Here is a 21,947-nt window from a genome sequence, read left to right as displayed (position 1 = left end):
GAACTGCACCACTCACCCACCCCTCAGTGACACGAACATAATTGTAGGAATGGAGCCTGTTCTTCACTCGAACATTAAACCATAATGAGTCAACAAAAGAATTGCTGAGCAAAAAGAGACATGTTGTTGAAGTAGGTCATCTTGCAATTACTGGGATAAATGGAAGAATACTAAATTTGAAAGGGCACAACCATTTCTACTGAAGAAAACTAAAGTAAATTGGTCAGCCAGGGTTGACTACAATTGTTGAGACATTGCATGATGCATTCCAGATGACAATGTCTGTTTCCCCCATATCTTTAGTTACTTCATAATAAAACACGTCTGGATATGTATCCTTTGCAGGGAAAGGATCTTTTTCCATAGTGTTATAACCCTAATTGATGTCATTACTTGGCAAGTCAGATCTTAGACTGAAAGTCTGGCTCGCAAGACCACATTCAGTTTTTTTTCCCCCGATTTTACAGACACAGTCTTACACTGAAACAGAAGCATGCAATGCAATAAAACAGAAGCTCATTACCAAAAGACAAAACAATACAGAATACATCTATTTATTTATAACAAAAAGGAGAGATTTTTAAACACATGATAAATGTACAATCCAAAACATGCCTTTTCAGATCCCAAAACATCCTTTTGTGCAGTATTGAAACCAGCAATGTTTTTTTTCCTGACACCGTGACTGGTTTAAGTTAACTGCAACTTCAACTTCCAGTCTGCAAAATCTGATAACTCCAGAAAGAAGCTGTTACACATTTAAACATAAACATACATAACTACAAACAATTTATTCAGGGTTTCAACCAAACACTTCCAGTCTGAAACTACTCCCAGCTCCTTATTTTAATAATATGTAGTATTACAAAGCTTCTCTCTTTCTCAACTTTACACATTCACATTCATCCACGAAGTTTTACAGAACTGCCCAAAATGGAAACCCTATCTCTGAACTACTTCATTTCCCCTTAAAAAAACCTAAAGTCCAGAAATTTCTAAGATAAATCTTGACCATAATGCTTTCCCTTGCTTGGCCATAAGCCCCACCAAATCTGTACAAAAATCTATTAGTACTAAAGGTTAGCTTTCACAAATTGTTTTGAAAGAAATCACAATGGTTTGTTACAAGTTAATTACTAAATTCTTCAGACAGAAAAAAAAAGTTGAAGTCCAAAAATCCAAAATTTAAAATAAAACGATACTGACACACACGCACATGCACTCTACATCACAAAAAGAGTTGCACATATGAATTAGTTTTCCCTACCAATATGCACCAATTTTCCTTGCAGTTGAAAAGCTTCCACAATGTCTTCCTTTTCAGAAAAGCTCAATTTCTGCATCATCAAGCAACATCACTAAAGTGCCACGTTACAAATTTGGTCAGTCAAGCCTGCTCTAATGGCTCCAAAAGAGAAAATTCTGGAAAATCTCAGCAGGTCGGGCAGCATCTGAAAGGAGAGAAAAGAGCTGACGTTTCGAGTCTAACTGACCCTTTGTCAAAGCTGAGAATTGCTCTAATGGCTGATGTAACGGTAGCCTCTGCTTGCCTATCTATCCTCTGTAACCATTCACTCCCTTGTCAGTCAAAGATCTACCTATATCAGTTTTTTAAGAAAAAAATCAGTAATTCTACCATGGACACTCCCAGGGAAGAGAAGTCAATTAGTAACTCGAGTTAAGAAAATAAACGCTTCTCTTATTTTAAAACTGTGTCCCCTAGCGATGATACACCACATGATGGAAACATCCCTCCAGCATGTCAAATCGAGAATCTAGTTTAATTGCAGCAAGGGGCAAGAGTAGACTATTCAGACCTTCAGGTTTGCAATCCCATTTTAGATCACCCCCATGGCTGCTCTATCTCCTGGACTATTCTCATATCCATTAGTATCTAGAAATTCATCAAACTCTATCTTGACTGTGTTCAATGGCAGAACCTCCAGTCTTCTAGGATAGCGAATTTCAAAGATTCACAACTTTCAGAGTGAAGAAACTCCTTTTCTCACTTCTAAATGGCCGACCCTTCATTGAGAGTGTAGGTTTTAAGATTCCTTCAAGCCATTTTCACTGTAGTTACTCTTGAAAAATTTTACAGATTTCAAAAGGATTACCTCTCGTTCCTCTGAAATCTAGTCGAAGCAGGCTCAAAACATCTTCAGAAAAACAACTTCAGCCCAGGAGACAGTCAAGTGAAACCTCTCTCCTCTGAATTTGAGTTTAGTTATATCCTTCCTCAGCTGTTTTAAGTTCAAATGGCTGTTTTGCTCTCATAAGGGGGTGATTTTAATTCTCAGCACTCCCAACCCATCTTAAGAAAGGGGAAAAAACAAACCAGCCAGCGTTCCAGTTTCCAAACCCCAGCCAGCTTACCTCTGCTGGAAACAGTGTGGACGCGGGGGTGAAGATAGGCTTGAGCTCTGGTGTGATGCCTTCACGGTTGAATTGACCATTCATACTCACTTTCTGGGCTCACATTGGGGAAATGGCCACTTTTGTGAGGTGCTGAAAAGGTGCCCATGGAACTGTCCTGCAGCACAAGTCACCACACTAGAGAGAGAAAATGGGAAAGCAATACTTGTGGCCACATTCAGTTAGTGCCAGTGGAGATGATGGCTAAAATCGAGCAGAAAACTGGGGAAAAAGCAACAGCACCTTCTGGTGGATAGTTGATTCATAACAGCCCTTTCCTGACCAGAAATACCACATTCATTTTCACAAAAGATTGGCAGTGTTGTAGCAATAATATACACTTTTGTAAAGGCATATTTCTGAAAGCAACTTATTGGAAAAGTAATTGTACAGTTCACTAGGCAAATTGTTGCTTTAAAACATAGAACTAAGGGCAATTCTACTAAATTGGCTTTATTCTCTCAACACAATTTGATTTTAGTAAACTCACCAATTTACAGCTTTTCCCACAACTCCTTTAGGTGCACTTTTTGGAATGACCTCTTTCCGAACTACATGATATGGGTAGAGGACATCAATTGGAAACTCAACAAACACAGGTCCTAAACATGTAGGAAAGCAAAAAAAGTAGAAAAAAAATTAAGAATCTGTTTTACAATAGACATTATTAAATACAAACAAACTGAATTTGGACCAACAGAGCCAAGTGAGATGATCAATTCATTTTTGGTCAATTAGCAAAACAGGGTTTTTAATTCATTCACTCACAGAATGTGGGTATCACTGGTGGGGCTTAATTGCCTTGTTCTAACTGTCCTTAAAAGACATAGCAGGCCATTTCAGAGGTTAGTTCAGACTCAACTATATTGCTGGAGTCTGGAGTCACACAGCTACCCGATCGATTAATGATGGCAGATTTCTTTCCCTAAATGACAATGTAGGAATCATTTCGCTATTTTATGACAATCTTATATGTACACAGCCAACATTGCTGAGAACAGACTTTTAAATGGATTTAGATTTATTTTATTAACTGAATTTAAATTCCCAGCCACAGACTGAACTCATGCTTCCGGAACATTAGTTCACATTTTTAATTAGTATTCCAACAACATAACTGCTATGCTACAGTTCCCATTTGAGAGAGTCAGCAAAAAACTGCCTGCGAACAAACTAGAATCTACCTGAAGCTTCGTTTATTCCTGCCCGAGCAATATGCTTTAACACCAGAGAAGCTGATTCAGATATACGTGAAATTTTCACTCCAGAAATTAGTGACCCTCTGAGCAACAGCAGTGATTGCTGCATTAGACCAGTGATGCCAACAGGCACATAAGATGAGGCACTAACTTTGAAATCTGCTTTCTATTCCAGTATCAGTAACACACAAACAAGTCACATGGTTCTATTCCAGGGATTTGCCCTCAGCCCATTCCAAACTTGTTCAACGTTAATATATGGCTTATGGCATCATTGATATGGTTCCAAAGACTAAGACTGCCATTGAGATTTTTACCATGTTGTGATGAATCTAGACTATCTTGCAGCCAATGCAGAAAATAGATTACAGTAATGGAATACTCCCCATTCGCCTGGATAATGATATTTGATTTGATTTCACACAGTCATGTACTGAAGTACAGTGAAATGTATTGTTTTGCATGCTCTACAGACGGATCATACCACACAAAGTGCATCAGGGTGACAGAACAGAGTGCACAATATAGTGTTACAGCCACAGAGAAGGTGCAGAAAGATCAACATAACATTTGAGTGGATTAGTGGTGCTGGAAGAGCACAGCAGTTCAGGCAGCAAGGGCTTTTGCCCGAAACGTTGATTTCGCTGCTCATTGGATGCTGCCTGAACTGCTGTGCTCTTCCAGCACCACTAATCCAGTATTTGATTTTCAGCATCTGCAGTCATTGTTTTTACCTCCATAACATTTGAGTGCTCCGTTCAAGTCTGTAACAGCGGAGACAAAGCTGTCCTTGAATGAGTTTGTATGGGTATTCAAAATTTTATATATTTGGCCCAATAGAAGAGGGTGGAAGAGAGTATAATCAGGGTGGGAGGGGGTCTTTGATTATCTTAGTTGCTTTTCTGAAGCAGCAGGAACTACAAATTGAGTCAATGGATGGAAGGCCTGGCTTACGTGATGGACCGGCTGTGTTCATGACTCTTTGCTGTTTCTTGCAGACTTGGGGAGAGCAGTTACCATACCACACGGTGCTGCATTCCCAGATAAGATGCTTTCCATGGTGCATTTATAAACATTGATAAGAATCTTTGTGGACATGCCAAATTTCCTTAACCTGTTGAGGAAGTAGAGATGTTCACGTGCTTTCTTGACCATTGCATTGACGTGAGTAGACCAAGGGAGATTGTAGGTAATCACCATTCCCAGACCATCTCCACCTCAGCGTCATTGATGCAGTCAGGGGCATGTCCTTCACTCTGCTTCCTGAAGTCAATGACCAGCTCCTTTGTTTTGCTGATGTTGATGAAAAGATTGCTGCCCTTACACCATGTGCTAAGCATTCAATCTTTTTCCTGTACTCTGTCTGACCTACAGTGGTGGTGTTGTCAGCAAACTTGTAAATGGAGTTGGGGCAGAATTTGGCCACATGGTTGTAAGCATATTATATTTAAAGAGGTGAGTAGTCACCCTTAAGTGCACCAGTGTTGAGGATTATCGTGGAGGTGGTGTTGTTACCGATTGCAGTCTAAGATCAGGAATTTGAGGATACAGTTACTTGGGAGGGTGGGGGTCAAGATCTAGGTCTCGGAGTTAAGATCCAGGTCTTGGAGCTTGGAGAGGAGTTTGTTTGGAATTATGTTGTTGAAGGCAGAGTGTAGTCAATAAGTGGGAATCCTTGTTATCCAGATGCTCCAGGAATAAACGTAGGGCCAGGGAGATGACATCTGCCATGGACTTGTAGACAAGGATCAAGGCAATCTGGGAAGCTGGAGTTGATGTTGCACATGACTAACCTCTCAAAGCACTTCATAATTATGGAGGCCAGAGCCACCAGGTGGTAGTCATTGAGACATTTTTTCTTTGGCATCAGGACAATGGGGGTCTTCTTGAAGCAAATGGGGTCTTGACATTGTAGAAAGGAGAACTTAAAGATGTCAGTGATTACTCTCGCCAGTTAGTCTGCACGTGATCTAAATGCATGGATGGGGACTCCATCCAGGCCAATCACTTTCTGTGGGTTCACTCTCGAGAAGGCCGAACTAATGTCTGGGCGGTAACCGCTGGTGCAAGAGCCTGTTGGGATAGGTGACATCATTTCACTGACCTTCTGTTCAAAGCGAATGTCGAATGCACTGAGCTCATCGGGTAGGGATGTATTGTTGCCAATGATGCTGTTCAACTTCACTTTGTAGCCATTATATAGTGTAAGCCTTGCCACAAACAATAGATGTTTGTGTGGTTAGTCTGGGTCTCAGGTATCACTGTGTGGATTCTAAACCCATCACCATGGCAATCTAGAAGGACAAGGGCAGCAGATACATGGAAACATCATCATCTGCAAATTTCTCTTTATGCCACACAACATCCTAACTTGGGAATATAGCATCATTCTTTCAGTGTCACTGCAAGAAGCCCTGAAGAAGGGTTTATGCCCGAAACGTCGATTCTCCTGCTCCTTGGATGCTGCCTGGCCTGCTGTGTTTTTCCAGCACCACATTTATCAACTCTGGTACTCCACCATCTGCAGTCCTCACTTTCTTCTTTTGAATGGTAGATCAGGCTTGCGGGTTAGATGGCCTACTCCCAATTTTAATCTGCTCACCTTTCAGCCATCCTGCACCAATACCTAAAAACTAGAGTCAACAGTGATTGTACAACTGAAACAAGATGAGAAAACTTAGTTTAAGTTAGTATCTTTAGACAAATATTGACCTGCCCTTTGCCTCTGAAAACCTCGCAGACTCACTATGCATTTTTAGCAGAAGTTTATTTGTGATTGTTTTGGAGCCAAAGAACAGAAAACCGTATCAGGTGAGATTATTGAACTTCATACCTGGAGTACCAGACTGAGCCACTGCAATAGCTTTCCGGAGCACAGGAACAATGTCGCGAACTGTACGGACAGTAGCACAGAACTTACAGAGGGTTCTGAAAAGTGACAGCTGATCAATATCTTGCAGCGCACCTCTGCCCTAAAAGGACAAGTAGAAATAAGACAATGCACTTAGCTAAAGTCATGATTGAGATTTACTTATTGTACCAAATTTCCCGCATTAGCCCATTAACAGTGTCTGACCACCTGATGAGCCCTGGGTTTTGATTGTACTTCCTTCTCCACATTCTGTCTTCCTCATCATGGCACAGCAGCATATATATATAAAAAAAATTCTCCTCTTTTTCCTGTATTGCTATCTTAAACTTCACCTTTCTCTTTTTTGCTCTTCTCTTTAGTAGCCACACATATACACAGACACTATGAAACATAACCTGCCCCACTGTGCCTCCCAACTCTCTGGTACCTCTGGACTCTGAAGATGTCCACAACCTCAGCATTCTATTCAATCAACCAACCAACCAACTTAACATATCTTCAGTGATATTAAAAAACTACACAGATCTCCACAACATCACACAATTGTATTCATTTGCTTGTGAAATTTTCATACAAGCTTTCAATGTCCCCAAACCACCCAACTCCAATGTTTCCTTACGAACTCCTATCCTTCAGCTTCTATACACTGCTACACTTCTGAAGCAGTGTTTTTAATATTCCATACTGTTCAGCCAACACTTTTGGTGCTCATTGATCTCCTGCTCATTAAAATTAGTTCCAAATCCTCCAATGCATATTGGAGTCCATATGTGCTGTACCACAGCATTGCAAATCTGTAATAAAGGTGGAGCTGGTTTGAGGTTACAGCATTGTTATAGATTCTAATTGAGAAGGTTTCAATCCCCCAGAGTGCAAGATCAGAACTCACCAGCCATCACCATGGTAGGTAGTATCATATCATTCAAACACAAAGACAATTGCTACAGAAAATTATGTTTTCAAATTACATGACTCCGATTGCAGGGATTACTTAATGGCTCCACTATGACATCCTGCCAGAAGGGTGAAGGATGACTAAATGAAATTTGTTTTTTTCTCAGCCAACAATGTCTATTTGCCTGGAGAAGAACATTAAGGGTTAACCCAGAAATTGAAAGGTCTCTAGCCTCCTATGAAGTGGATACTGGATGAGGCACACACTAGCTTGGTCACAAAATAACCAGCCTGCAATCTCTAGCCAAGAACCAGCCAATTTGGAGAAAAAGGAGCCAACCATTCTGAGCGTCTCTGACAAGCCCAGTTGAAGGCCAAGAACCAGCAGAGAATTTTGAACATGTTAATCATCCACGTCAACAAACACCACCTGCGGAAGGGTATATGACTTCAGCACTGCACTGTTTAATTACCTCAGAATACACAACACCAGAGTGAAAGGAAGGCATCCTCTCGATCCTGAGGTACTGCTGAAGGGAAGATTTTGTGACAATGAGGCCTGAATCTGTATTAGAGGCTGATTTTTTTGTCATTCAGAGCCTCAAGTTTTTTTTGTTTTGATTGTGAATGCCTCGGCTCATTCTCTATGTATGTGACACCATCCTTGCATGCTTAGGGACTACTGGCAGCTGAGTTTCCCAGCACGAGTCCTTCCACGCAAACAACTCCTCGTGGCCATCTTTAATGGCACACTCTAATTTCTAATTCCCTTTGTACTTACATCTCTGCCCTCATGTCACATCTCCTCTTATCCTACCCTGGCTGCCAGGCCCTCCGAAATTCACGTTTGACTTGCATTTGGTGAAATCTTTCTTCCCATCTTTGCTGGATTTGCCTCGAGTATCAGGCTTCAGAACTCCCTTCCATGCACCACTTCCTCATCTCTCTATCCTTCAAAGTCTTGTTCAAAACTCGCCAAGTTTGTGTGACCCAAGTGAATTTCCCCATCATCAACTCGCAATCTAATTTTTCTGCTTATTACGTAGGATGCACAGCACAGAAACAGGCCACTCAAGCTAACCAGTTCACAACAGAGATCTTCTTTCTCTCTTTCCACATCTAAATCTATTGCAATCCTCTGTTCCTTTCTCCCTCTTATCTTGGTCAAGCCTCATCCTAAATGCATCTATGCTCCACACTTCAACCACTCTTGGTATTAATGAGTTACATGCTCTCACCACATTTTTGATCAGAAGTTCCAATTGTTTCTCCTAAATTCCCATTTGGACTTTTTGGTAACTATCTTATATTGATGGTGTCTAGTTATGCTCTTCCCCACAAGAAGAAATATTCTCTCTCTATCCAACTTTCAAAACCTTGCATATTTTTAAAAGACCTCTATCAGGTCATCTCTTTAGCCTTCCTTTCTCAGGAGAAGAGACACAGCATGTTATTATTGGAATCTTTTCCTACGTGAAAGCCAGTGCATAAAAATATGGTTTATAAAACAAACTACATGAAACTCTTGATTAGATTCCAAGGTACGTGCAATGTTAGACAAAATCTATTTGAAGCTACCGCTGACTAAACTTCGTGAAAGTACTTACCTGACAGCAACCTTATTTTAAGAATGTGTATTTCTCACACACACAGCCACACTTAACATTTTATAACACTTTGCCATCCAATTTAGATCTGGACTAAAATGCGTTAAAAGGTATGCAGAGTTTATTGATAATCACGTAACACAGCACTGTCAATACTCTGTAATTCATCATTCAGTGCAAATCATATCTTGCATGCAGTTTAATCTGAATACATTGTTTTTCATCTCACATCTTCCTGATACATGAACTCAAACAAAAAATACTGCAGCCCACTTAACTCACACCCATACCCTGTTCAGGGACATACACCAGCATTCAGAATGGTAACATTTTGATTACAAAACTCTCATCACTATATGCAAATCCCATTATGATGACAACCCTATCTTGTAACCTCTAGAGGTACAATCCTTCAAGGGATAACGAGGCAATAAATGCTGATCTTGCCAGCAACAACTGAACGAGAAAAACCCAAGTTCTCTACCAACCCTGAAATATCCCAGACTTTCCTCACACCACTATTAACATTTGTGCATTAAGCTGGTTAGGTACAACCTCTAGCATTTCATCTCTACATCTTGCTCCCCTCCTTCAAATCGTTCCTTAAAGCTCGATTCTTAGACATAAGCTTTTGGCTACCTGCCTTAATCTTTCTTTATACAGCTCAGACTCAAGTTTGTTGATAACACTACTACAAAAGCACCTTGGACTGTTTTATGACATTAAAACCAGTATATCTAAATGAAAGTTGTTGCAATGCTTGAATGCCATAAACTATCAAATAAATATCCCCAAGAGAAACATTGTCCAGGTAATTCTGACCTTGATCAACCTCTATTTCCATCACTCCATAAGTGATATCTGGGCTTTCAGTTAACTGGGCCTCAAGTTCTGCAATTCTCTCCCTATACATCCGTTTCTCTTTCTTTGTTTCAAGCTTCTTTCTTTGCTTGATCTTTTGATCACCAGCCTCAGTACCTCCTTATGTGGGTTGGTGCAATCCTCTGTCTGATGCTCCAAAGCACCTTGGGATGTGTTCCAATGAGTTAATACATATAAACACATGCCGTTGTTATTAAATGCATCAGATGTACTGCTTGCAAACACTCCCTTATGTGAAGGCTCTGTCTACCTGTAAAAGAGTTGCAGCTGCTCCCCCAATTAGAAGTACTGGAGTCTCTGCCATTTGCGCATTTTTCACTGCAGTTACAGTGTTGGTTAAACCAGGACCTGCAGTTACTGCAGCAACACCAATAGAACCTGAAACACAAAGGCAATTAGCTATCAGTACACACATTCAATAGCCATGCTTCTTGCACTGCAACAACAGACAAACCCATCAATATATTGAGCTTAACTCAATCATTCCCCAATTTATTGAAAATAATTACAGCATTCGTGGTCACGCTTTCTTTGCCATTCCTATAAAAGGGAAAAGACAGGATTGTGATCTCCGCGTGTAATCTCCTGATTTTTCAGTTAGATACTGAATGGTGTGTGGTTTTGCTGTACAATGTAAGGACTGAGCTGTACAGTTTGGGAGAAGCATTAATATGGCAATATAGTGGGCAGGTCAGCCAACCTACAATATTGAGCCGATGCTACAGCCAATTTAAGATAACATTGGATGTCTATCCCAAAAGATGCAGACTAGCTGTTGGTCGCAATCTGACATGATAAACAGAACTTAGATTATAATAGAAAAACAAAAAGTTATTTTATTACCCCATTTTACAGCATTATCTCCAACGTCATAATTAATGCCCCTCATTAAACATTTACTAAATGCAATTGTCCCCATACCATGTCATAAGACTAGCAGTGACATTTAGATAAGAAAGATGCAGACTCTGGACCGAAGTAGTGAGCCTACAAAACAAAAGGGCAAGGTACACTGAACAACCTGTGTGTTTTCTGCTGTGAAGTGTTTACCTATGTGGATAACAATGAAACAGGTCAGAGACAGTAATCAAGGCACACCATACTTTTGGCTACATATTACGCAGAAATAGCTACACAATGGAGCCAAAGTAAGGCTATAGCAAAAGGCAAGAAGTGATAACTGTTTGTTGCAAGATCAGCAAAATAACTTCAAAACTACATAAGTGAATAACTGATTCTGGAGAAAGTAATGAAAATTAATTTGTGACCTGAAGGAAATTCATTTCTACGGTATCTGGAGCATAGGAACAGGAGGAAGGCAAATAATAATTTGCCCTTTTATTTTTCCAACGAAAATGGAAAATCTTGCATTTAACCACATTAAACTCCATCTGCCAGATTCTGGCTAATTCTCCTAGTTTATCAATACCCATCTTTATCTCCTCATCAGAGGCTGCTTTCCCATCTGTTTTAGAATCCTCCATCAATTTTGCTCAGTTGCACTCTGATCATGTTGCTGATCATTCATATAGATTGTAAACAGTAAAGGTCTGAGAACTGAACCCTATGGCACCCCATGAGTTACAGTTCACCATCTACAGAAGGACCCATTTATCCCAACCCTTTCTGTCACAGCCAATCCTCTATAAACCAATACTGTACTCTTAACCTCCTGGAATCTAACCATTTGTATCCATATTTTATGCTGTATCTTGTCAAGTGCCTTCTGGAAATCTAGATATACCACATCCACTGGATCCTCATTATCCCCAAATTAGGAAGATTGTCAGGAAAACCACGAGGATGGGAAGTGTTTGTTTAGTGCAGTTGGGTGTTTCTTTAGAGATTGCACTTAGTGTATGATTCTCTACTACACAGTGAGCAGCTCCTTTTATTACCTGAAAGCCTGGCCACAGCATCAGCAGCAAATACAGCTGTGACCTCATGTCGCGTATCTACCACACGGATGCCAATCTTCTCACAAGCCACAAGGATTGGTGAGATATGTCCTCCCACCAAGGTGAACACGTACTTCACACCATGAGCCTTGAGCACCTCTGCTACACTCTCACCACCATGTCTGGGACTTGAAGCTTCCACCTGTTCAATGAATCAAGGAGAAAAACATCACTTAACCACTGAAATAGCCTCCGCTCTGATACAGTGCACTTCATTTCAAGCAGCATTTTAAACCACATGTGCAGAATGTCAGCCTCTCCTACTTTGGAGCAGCTTTGTCAATGACCACCCACCACAGCCAGTGTCAGAGTATCATGGATTCCTTGGGGGGGGGGGGGGGGAGCTTTCATTCAGGATAGGGAGCACTGACCTCTTAACCCCAACTTCAGCACAGCAGGAGTCAGTGATCCCACCTGAGGAAGGAGCCAGCACCCCAGGTATCCCATCCCTGCCACACCCCATAGAGAAACTATAGCCCTCTGACACCCTCACCCTACAGAGAGGGGGAAATTCCCCTGACAACCATCAGGGTTCAGCAACTGGTCACTGTTCCCTGACAACCAGCTGCTAGGACAAGGGACATGGCTCACTGAACCTCTGACCCCAACAAGACTCAATAACCTCTGAACCCTCCCCAAAAAGGCTCATTAATCACTGACCTCTGATACTTGACCCTTCCCCCTCCCCGCAAGGCTCACTGACCTATGACCCCCACCCCACAAGGCCTCTCTAACCTCTGACCTTCCATCCTCCCCTCAGTCTCACTGACCTCTGAACTCTGCACAGGTCAATGACCTGCCCCACCCCCTCCTCCTTAATCACCCGATATCGCAGCCGCTGAACCAGTCCCAGTTTCCAGACGGCGAACAGCGAGCAGCCAAAAGCGACAGCCAGCAGGCCCCATGGAAGCAGGCAGCCGGCAACCGCCGCCACTCCAAGCCCCATGGCCACGGCCCAGTCACCGGATCCCTCCCACCCGCTGCAGACGCCTGGGCCAAGCCCCGTCGCCAGGAGGATGACTGACACCATCACCGCCCTATCATAAACCGGTCTCAAACGTCATCAACACAGCTGTCCATCCACCGCGCTGAGAAGGCGGGACACGCGGTGACGTTGGGCGTTGATGTCCCGCGGGATCGAGCCTGTGATTGGATATCTTCGGTGACGTCTCAGCGGGGCCTGCAGTGACGTCCTTGTCCCTGAGGGCGGCGCTGATCAGCCCTCCCACCAACAAGGACAGTCAGAGCCAAGAGATGCCCGTGGGCATTCAACTGGATGTTCACTGGTGCCTCTGGTAGGTGCATTAGAGCAAAATACTAATTGTTTTTATTCATGGTTGGGAAGTGGGCCAGTATTTATTACCCGTCCCTACTGTCCAGAGGGCAATTAGGAGACAATAATATTATTGGAGGCCTGGAGTCAAATGTAGGCCAGACTGGGTAAGGACAGAAGTTTCCTTCTCTATAGGACATTAAAGAACCACATAATGATTTTATAACTTGATATTTTTTTATATTAATGCATAGCAAAAGGAGCTTGTGTGGGCCTTTTGACCTTTCTGTTTCACTCAGTAATATCTTGACTGACCTATTGCTACTTCAACCTTCCACGTGGTCTCTACATCATTTAATTCTCTTAGTATCTAAGGGTCTCTTACCTTCTGTCTTGAATGTACTTAATGATTGGGTATTCACAGCCATCTGAGATAGAAAATTCCAAAAATTCATAAACTGTTGAAGGAAAGGATTTCTCCCTGTCTCGTCTAATTAACTATCCCCAAATTCTGATTCTGTAATCCTATGTTCTAGATTCCCCAGCCGAAGACATGTTTTCTCCTGCATTTAGCCAGTCAAGAGCTTTAAAAATCTTAAATATTTAAATTCTTCTAAAGTTCACTGAATCTAGTCTACTTAATGCTTACCTCACAAAGCAAAAGCTCCTACAGGAACCAGTCTGGTGATGAGCCTAACTTCCCATGGGACAAATGTGGTCATTCCTTGCTTGCTGTGTCATTTTTTTTAATGAAACACATCTTGGAATTACATATTAAAAATGTCCACAGTACTGTGGGGTTCTGGGGTTGTGACAACTTAAACTACTGTGCAGTGACCAGAACTGTGCAGAGTACACCAAACTCCTGTACTGTGGAAGTTTGACTCTCAACTCCGGATGACACAAATTTCAGTTCAAAAGTAGATGCTTTGTTTCTGGATAGCCGGCTAGAGATTCTGGATGAAAACAAAGGAGTCTTATAGCCTTCTTGTGGTAGCACCCCTCGATGAATCTCTGTTCTATACATGCAAGCAGTATATTTTATTGGAATAATACAGCAGTCACATGCCTGATTGTTGTTACATTCTGAGACAGGTAATTACAATTTTACAATGCCCAGTGATTGCTGATTTCCTGTAACAAATAGGAAATTGTTTACAGGAACTGGTTATCATATTCTTCATAATCATATGTTGATGGATAGGGATTTAGGCAGAAGGATTTTGCTTTGTTCTCATTGTTGGATTCACAAGCTCATGTTAAGAGGTAGGGGACGCATGATAATGGGAACAGGAAGCAGTTAATAAGGTTATGGCCAAGGCTATTAGTCTTGTCCAGGGAGGACGGATACCTTTGCCTGAGCTGGAAGTGAAATCCATATGTATGCTTCCAGAGGATTCTGTTCTCCTGGAATCAGCCAGCCCCCCCGCCCAGTGATGTCTAGTCTCATTCTGCAAGATGACAAGCATGCAATCGATACTGCAATGAGTCCTTTTTAGTAGTGGAATTTTTAAACCCTTGAGTTCCCAATGTGTCACGCTAAAGAAGTAAAAATGGAACTTCTTCTTTTTTGGCTTAATAACTTCCTGAAAACAGCTCCAACATAAGAGCAGGGAGGTTATAATTTATGCTATAACTCCCTATGTCAAATTACTCAAGAACCTCTCAGTCCCTCTTCCTGAATTCTCTCACTACGGCCTTCTCCAAAGTGAAGATGACATGAAGTACTCATTTAACACTTGTATAATATCCTCTGGTTCCAGGCACAGATTGCTCGCTCGGTCCTTAATGTGCCCTATTATACTCCCTGAGTATCCTCTCTTCACATGCATCTAGAATGGAAGTCAAAAGGTTGTGGGAGCAGGTGGGAAAGTGGAGTTGAGGCCAAGATGAGATCAGCCATTATCATCATAAATGGTGGAGCAGGCTTGAGAGTCTGAATTGCCAATTCCTGCTCCTCGTTCTTATGTTCACAATGATAGTTGATCTAACAAATCTAGGCCCATTATTTTCCTTTAAGTTTTTCATTCTTTTAAGTTTTTTTTGTTATCTCCTGAAATCATGAATCTTGCCTTTCCTATCCTTTGCCTTCAACAGGACATGCCTATCCTGCATTATCTTTAACCTATCTTTGAAAGCCTCCAACATTTCAAATGTGGACTTCTCTTCAAATAACTGTGTCTAATCCACATTTCCCAGCTCCTGCCTAAGTTTTATATAATTGGCCTTGGTCCAGTTTAGTACTGCTCCCTCAGGACCACTCTCACCTTTGTCTACGTGTATTCTAAAACTTACAGAATGTGGTCACTATTCCCAAAGAAATCTTGCACTGCAACTTCTACCACCTGGCCTGGCTCATTCCCCAACACCAGGTCCAATATGGCCCCCTTCCCACGTCGGGCTATTGGCATACTGTTCTAGAAAACTCTCCTGGATGCATCATACAAATTCTGGCCCATCCAGACCTCTGACACTTAAGTGTATCCCAGTCAATTTTGGGAAAATTAAAATCTCCCATCACCAATATGCTATTGGCTCTACATCTTTCCATAATCTGTTTACCTATTTGTTCTTCTATCTTATGCTCACTGTTGGGAGGCCTGTAATACAGCCCCACCAATGTAACTGCACCCTTCTTTCTCTGCTCCACCCATAATGACTCACTGCTCAAGCCCTCCATAGTGTCCTCCTTTAGCACAGCTGTGATATCATCCCTGACCAGCAATGCAACTCCACCCCTCCCCCACCCCTTTAAATCCCTCCCTGTCCTGTCTGAAGTGTCTATATCCTGGAACATTTAGTTGCCAGTCATGTCCTTCCTTCAACCAAGTCTCTGATTGCAATGATGTCATACTCCTAGGCACCAATCCAAGTTCATCTGCCTTCCCGCTATACTTCTTACGTTAAAGTAGATGCACTTCAGGCCACCAGTGCTTTTGCGTTCATCTGCTCTCTGCCTATTCTTCCCTTTATTAATGCTATCTTCATGATTCTTCCAGCCTCCAGTCTCCACCTCGCTGCCTAGTTGTTTTCTCTGGTTCCCAGTCCTCTGCCACATTAGTTTAAACCCTCCCCAACAGCAGGAGCAAAAACTCCCGCAAGGGCATTAGTTCCAGTCTGGTTCAGATGTAGACCATCCCTTTTGTAATAGTCCCACCTTCCCCTGAACCGGTCTCAATGTTCAACAAATCTGAACCCCTCCCTCCTACACAATCCCTCAAGCCACTTGATCATTCTGCTTATTTCTTCATTTCTACACTGGCTAGCACATGGCACTGGTGGTAATCCTTTGAGGTCCTCCTTTTTAACTTCACTCCTAACTCCCTGAATTCTGCTTTCAGGATCTCGTCTCATTTTTTACTTCTATCATTGGTGCCTATATGCGTCAAGACAACTGACTGTTCACCTTCCTCTTTTAGAATGCTCTGCAGCCAATCGGTGACATCCCTGACCCAAACATACCATCCGGGAATCCAGTTTTTGGCCACAGGACCACAGGAGTATCTACTCCCCTCACAATAGAATCCCCATGACTATGGCCCTATGAGTCTTTTTCCCACTCTTCTGAACAGCAGTGCCCGCCACGGTGCCGTGATCTTGGCAACTGCTGCCCTTCCCTAGTGAGCCCTCTTCCCCCAATAGTATCCAAAATGCATACCCGTTTTGGAGTGACATGACCACAGGGGACACCTGCAAGGCCTTTCCACTCTTTTTCTTTCTGTCTTTTGGTCACCTATTCACTGTCTCCCTCAGCAATTCTAACCTACGGTGTGACCAGTTCACTAAATGTGCTATCCACAACTTCCTCAGCACTGCGGATGCTCCACAGTGAGTCCATCCGCAGCTCCAGAGTCGTTATGTGGTCAAACGAGAGCTGCAGCTGGACATACTTCTTGCAAGTTAAGAGCCAGGAACGTCCGCCACGTCCCTGAGCTCCCACATCAGGCAAGACACACATGCTAGGGGTTGGAGGTCTCCTGCCATTGTAAGCTTAGCTTTATATCAACTAACTAAAACTAAACAATGCACTTAAATAAATGAAAGAAAACAAATTATGTATCAATCTCACTGTTCCAACTTTTCCTTTTCCAAGTTGCAAAACTCTCCTGGTATTTCAGCGTTATTGCAAAGTCCGAACTCCTTTCCTGTTTTTAGTCCAAAAAGGAAATGTATGTGGTGACTTTTATAGTCAATATTGAACAAAATAAACAATAATATAAAACGACAATCCGACATCTCACATAAAGTTCCTTTCCAGGAAAATACAAAGGTTTCAGCTGATGCCTTTAGGCAATTTAAAAAAAAGTCTTTTAGGGATAAAAATGATCTTTCTCTATGTTATTACATTGCATGCAAATTAGAGAGTACTTAATTAGCTACAAGCTTTGGAATGTCAAAATCATGAAATTGTTTTCCCTTCCCATAAATAAAATGTACAATAGGAAGCTAATAACTAATTTAATCTTCTTTCAAGAAAGGGCTTGCTTTTATGACCACTGGAATTCTCAAAGTTTTTTGTTCCCAATGTAGTTTTAAAGTATAATCATCATTGTAACGTAACGAGCAATGTGATGTGAAGTTGACATTCATTGTTAAGTATTGGCAAGTACACCAGGGATTCCTCCCTGGCTGTCCTTGACTAGAATGGAACCTAAGAAAGCAGTTATCTGAAAGTTGCCCATTTTGATTAGCACCCCGTATACCTCCCTCAAAATTCACTGCCTTTGCCACGGATGAACAGTGGCAGCAATTTACATAATGCATCACCAGGGTTCCTTTAGTAATGCCTTCTAAATCTGTGACCTCTACCACCAAGAAAGGTAAGGCAGCAGATATTTGGGAACACTTCCACCTGCAAGTTCCCCTCCAAGCTACACACCATTGTCAATTGTTACTGCAATGCCACTCCTTCATTATCGCTGGATCAAAATTCTGTCATCCCTCTTCCGAAAAGAAGTGTAGGAGTACCACACCAGATATTGGCATGCAATACCAGCCTCTTTTAACAATTTCTGTAGTAAGAAGTGAGCCCACAATCTTAAGTACCAAAAGATAAAGCTACGAGCAAAAAACAGAAATTGCTGGAAAAGCTCAGAACCGGCTATGAGAGAGGGTCACTCAGCCCGAAACGTTATCTCTGATTTCTCTGCACAGCTGCTGCCATCTGAGCTTTTCCAACAATTTCTGTTTTTGTTCCTGATTTACTGCATCCATAGTTCTTCCATTTGCTTTTTGTGAAACTACTGGCTCATGCATCTCCCAAATTTTTGTGCTAATGTTTTAAGGTTTGCTTGGTTCGGTTCTACAGGCCTCAATTCCAACTTTTCATGTGACCTGACTGGTTGGTACTGACAACATTCCATTATAAGACAACAAGACATTGGCTTTTGAAGGCCCTGCCTTCAAAACCTGTTGACGTGATGATGGAATTTTGTGAAATTCTTCGAATTCACATGCCTTGAAAACTCCGTCTCTGCCGTTGTTAGGGAAAAATATCCAGGTGAAATAAGACTCGTGTGTCAAGCTAAAGCTTGCCTGTATTCTGTCAGTGATTCAGAACCATTTGTGCAGTTCTTCTGCACCTCAAATCTCCCTTTTTCCAGATCTTTCCCCCATTTCTAGGTCCTCCAATGCGATCAATCAAGGAATCAATCTTACTGCTTCCACACTTTGCAACCCCTCAAAGGTCCCAAATCCGAAATTCCTTCGAGGAAGTAATCCCAGAATTCAGCTCAATCCCTATGTTCTCACAATCTCTACAGTGTTCCTGTGACCCTTTAGTACTGCCAGACCTTGGACTCAGTTACACCTCGACTGTGGGCTTTCATGGGCTCAACGTTCTTAGTCATTGTAGATGCCTATTCAAAGTGATTAGATGTGCAAAGATTCATTTGTCAAATGTGAATATGATGATAGAAAAGCTGCAAGCTTCTTTTACAATAGACAGGCTCTTGGAAGTGTTAATCACAGACAAGGGCCCACCATTTACCAGCAGGGAATTTGAACATTTCCTGAAGTTGAATGGCATTTGGTATAAAAGGACAGCTCCATACCATCCATCATCCAATAATCTGGCAGAAAAAGCAGTCCAAACTTTGAAGCCAGGCCTAAAGAAACACCCTATAATTTTACTTGACACCAAATGGTCCCAGTTTATATTTGATTGTAGGACCACCCTCACGCAATAACGGGGATAGCTCCAGCAGAGTTGCTAATGGGGAGAAGGATCCGCGTCAGGTTAAATCTGATCTTCCCGGACTGGGGAGAGGGCGAAATGGCATCAGGAACTCCAATGCTGGACACAAGGTTCCTCTAAACCAGAGAGACAGTTTACTTCAGGGGACAAAGTTTGATCCGAAATCATGGAAGTGGCCTTGCGTGGGTAAGAGGCATGGTCGATGTGGGGTCAGGTCCTGTGACATCATAGTTTGGATAGGCAAGGCAGTCCTGAAGAACTGCATGGACTAAGGCTCGAAAGCTGCAAACACGCGAACGTATTCCATACCCGGCCCCTCAGATCAGCAGGAAAGTTTGTCAGAAGCCATGGTTCTTCCCCCCCCCGCCCCCCCACGTTTATCTTCGAGGAAACCGCGGGGTCTGAGATCGACGTTGTGGATGTTGCAGCCCCGATGCTTTTCCATCTTCAAGGAGAGGGTGAATTTCTTCTGAGACACTTCAGGCACAAAAGGCAGACTACCGTCCGGATCTTGCCACCCTTTTCTAAGGCTGAATCGGAGGAACTGGAACTTGTTGGAAACGTCCCAGGAGAGGCTACGTGAAAAAGAACAGGCCTATGACCCCAGACTTAAAGGGGAGGGATATAGTGATTGTTACAAGGTCAGCTGAGTGGACCTCAGAGAATAGTTTCCTGATTAGGGCTGTTAATCTAGTCTGACAGATACAAACAGGAGTGTCAGGGGTTCTCTTGGCTCTGAGGAAGCCAGACCAGTGTCAACTATTATGCATGTGTAAATAAAGGGTGACTTCATGATGGGATTCTGGCCGCTCTGGAGCTGTTTCAGGAACCTTGTTGAAGCTTAGCTGAAGTACATATAGGCAATGTCTGCTGCTCTGTCTTCTTCAATCTTTCTTGTCACCTCTTCAAAAACTCAGTCAAGTCAGAGAGGCACAATTTCCTATGTCCAGAGCCGTGTTGGCTATCCCTCATCAGTCATGCATGGAAATCCTGTCCCTCGAAATGTCCTCTCCAACAACTTAACCACCGCTGACGTAAGGCTCATTGATCTATAGTTCCCTTTTACACAAGCCTTGAACAGTTCCCTGGCTTTTCCTTACCATCTTTCTTAAATATTGGTGCCACATTAGTCAACTTCCAGTCTTCCAGCCCCTCACCCATGGCTGTTGATGATACAGATATCTTAGCAAGGGAGCTAGCAATCTCTTCCCTAGTTTTCCACAAATTTTTGGGATACACCTGATCAGGACCCAAGGATTTGTCTATCTTTATGCTTTATAAGACCTCCAGCACCTCCTCTTCTATTATATGAACTAAGGGACCTATATTCGTCTTTGCTAATCTTTTTCTCTTCAAATATTTATAGAAGCTTTTACAGTTCTTATTTGTACTGCAAGTTTACTCGTACAGTCTATTTTCTCCCTTCATCAGTTTTTTGGTCTTCTTTTGCTAAATTCTAAACTGCTCTCATTCCTCAGGCTTGCTGGTTTCCTGGCAATTTTATATGCTTCCTCTTTGTATCAAATAGCATTCTTATTTATTTTGTAAGTCTTGGTTAATACATCTTATTTGTTTTATTTTTACGCCAGGTAGGAATGAAGAATTATTGTAATTCATGCGTACGTTCCTTAAATATTGACCACTGCCTATCCAATGTTAACCATTTTAGTAAGATTCCCAAATCCATTATTATTAACTTGTGCCTTGTAACTTGGCTTTATTTAGATTCAAGACCCTAATTTTTTATTTGACTTCTTCACTCTACATCTTAATGAACAATTGCCTCATTTTTTGGTCACTCTTCCCTAATGGATCCTACACAACATGATTGTTAAGTAATCCTTTTTCTTTGCACAATAAGTGTGAGAGGATGCGTTTTGGAAGAAGTATCAAGATAAGGGAGTACTCAATGAAAGGCAGGACACTAGGAAGTTCAGAGGGACCGAGTGGGATCTGTTCCTCTGACTCCTAGACTCCCAAAGGCACAGGACAAGTTATAAGGTAGTTAGTAAGTAGTTTAGAAGGTGTTTGGGACATTTGCCTTAATTAGTCATAGCAAAGATTAGAAAAGCAGAGAGGTAATGTTGGAGCTGTACAAGACTTTGGTTAGACCACAGCTGAAGTACTGTGTTCAGTTCTGGTTACTGCATTACAGGAAGGAAAGAAGGAGAGCTGCAGAGGAGATTCACCAGGATGTTGCTTGGGATAGTGGAGCAGTGAAAACAGAGATAGGACCTGATTGAAGTGTATAAGATTGTGAGGGGCTTATAGAAAGCAGCTGTTTCCCTTAGTCAAAGGGTCAGTAACAAGAAGGCATAATTTTAAGGTGAAAGACAGCATGTTTAGGGGGAATTTGAGGAAAATATTTTTCACTCAAAGATTGGTGGGAATCTGGAATGCACGGCCTGGAAGTTTATGACCTGCTTCATTGGGGCAGGAGCAGGCCAAAACAATGGGTCAGCCGAGATAGTTAGGCTTGTGTCTCTTTGGTAGGAGATAGAACTGAGTGGTCCAAGGTTCCTGAATTATGAGGTTGGGAGATCCCCTGAGGTGATGAGGTTGTGTACAATCTGGGTGATGATGGTTTGGTGATGGGAGGTGAGGTCAAGGGGGACAGTAGGAGGAGGTGTCTTCAAGTTGGCATCTGACTTCAG

General features: G+C 42.2%; 2 protein-coding genes across 3 annotated transcripts in view; one reads left to right on the top strand and one right to left on the bottom strand.

Moving 5' to 3' along the window:
- The window catches only part of ilvbl (ilvB (bacterial acetolactate synthase)-like), a 53,691-nt gene extending 40,822 nt beyond the window's left edge, over nucleotides 1–12,869 (bottom strand). The window contains exons 1-5 of the mRNA XM_072593044.1: nucleotides 12,648–12,869; nucleotides 11,765–11,966; nucleotides 10,117–10,244; nucleotides 6,445–6,583; nucleotides 2,903–3,014 (exon numbers count right to left, since the gene is read on the bottom strand). Of these exons, the coding sequence (XP_072449145.1) occupies nucleotides 2,903–3,014; nucleotides 6,445–6,583; nucleotides 10,117–10,244; nucleotides 11,765–11,966; nucleotides 12,648–12,854 (788 nt within the window). The 5' untranslated portion in view covers nucleotides 12,855–12,869. The remainder of the gene's footprint in view (nucleotides 1–2,902; nucleotides 3,015–6,444; nucleotides 6,584–10,116; nucleotides 10,245–11,764; nucleotides 11,967–12,647) is intronic.
- Nucleotides 12,870–12,948: 79 nt separating this feature from the next.
- The window catches only part of fam118b (family with sequence similarity 118 member B), a 62,794-nt gene continuing 53,795 nt past the window's right edge, over nucleotides 12,949–21,947 (top strand). Inside the window, exon 1 of one of the 2 annotated variants that reach the window (XM_072593046.1) lies at nucleotides 12,949–13,119. The gene's annotated coding sequence lies outside the window, so the exon portion shown is untranslated. Of the gene's footprint in view, nucleotides 13,120–13,156; nucleotides 13,265–21,947 lie in introns of those variants that run through there. The other variant, XM_072593047.1, reaches the window with a different exon arrangement.

Source organism: Chiloscyllium punctatum, chromosome 23 (genome assembly GCF_047496795.1).
Source record: "Chiloscyllium punctatum isolate Juve2018m chromosome 23, sChiPun1.3, whole genome shotgun sequence".
NCBI classification, from domain to species: domain Eukaryota; kingdom Metazoa; phylum Chordata; class Chondrichthyes; order Orectolobiformes; family Hemiscylliidae; genus Chiloscyllium; species Chiloscyllium punctatum.
This window is presented reverse-complemented; position numbering and strand designations above follow the sequence as displayed.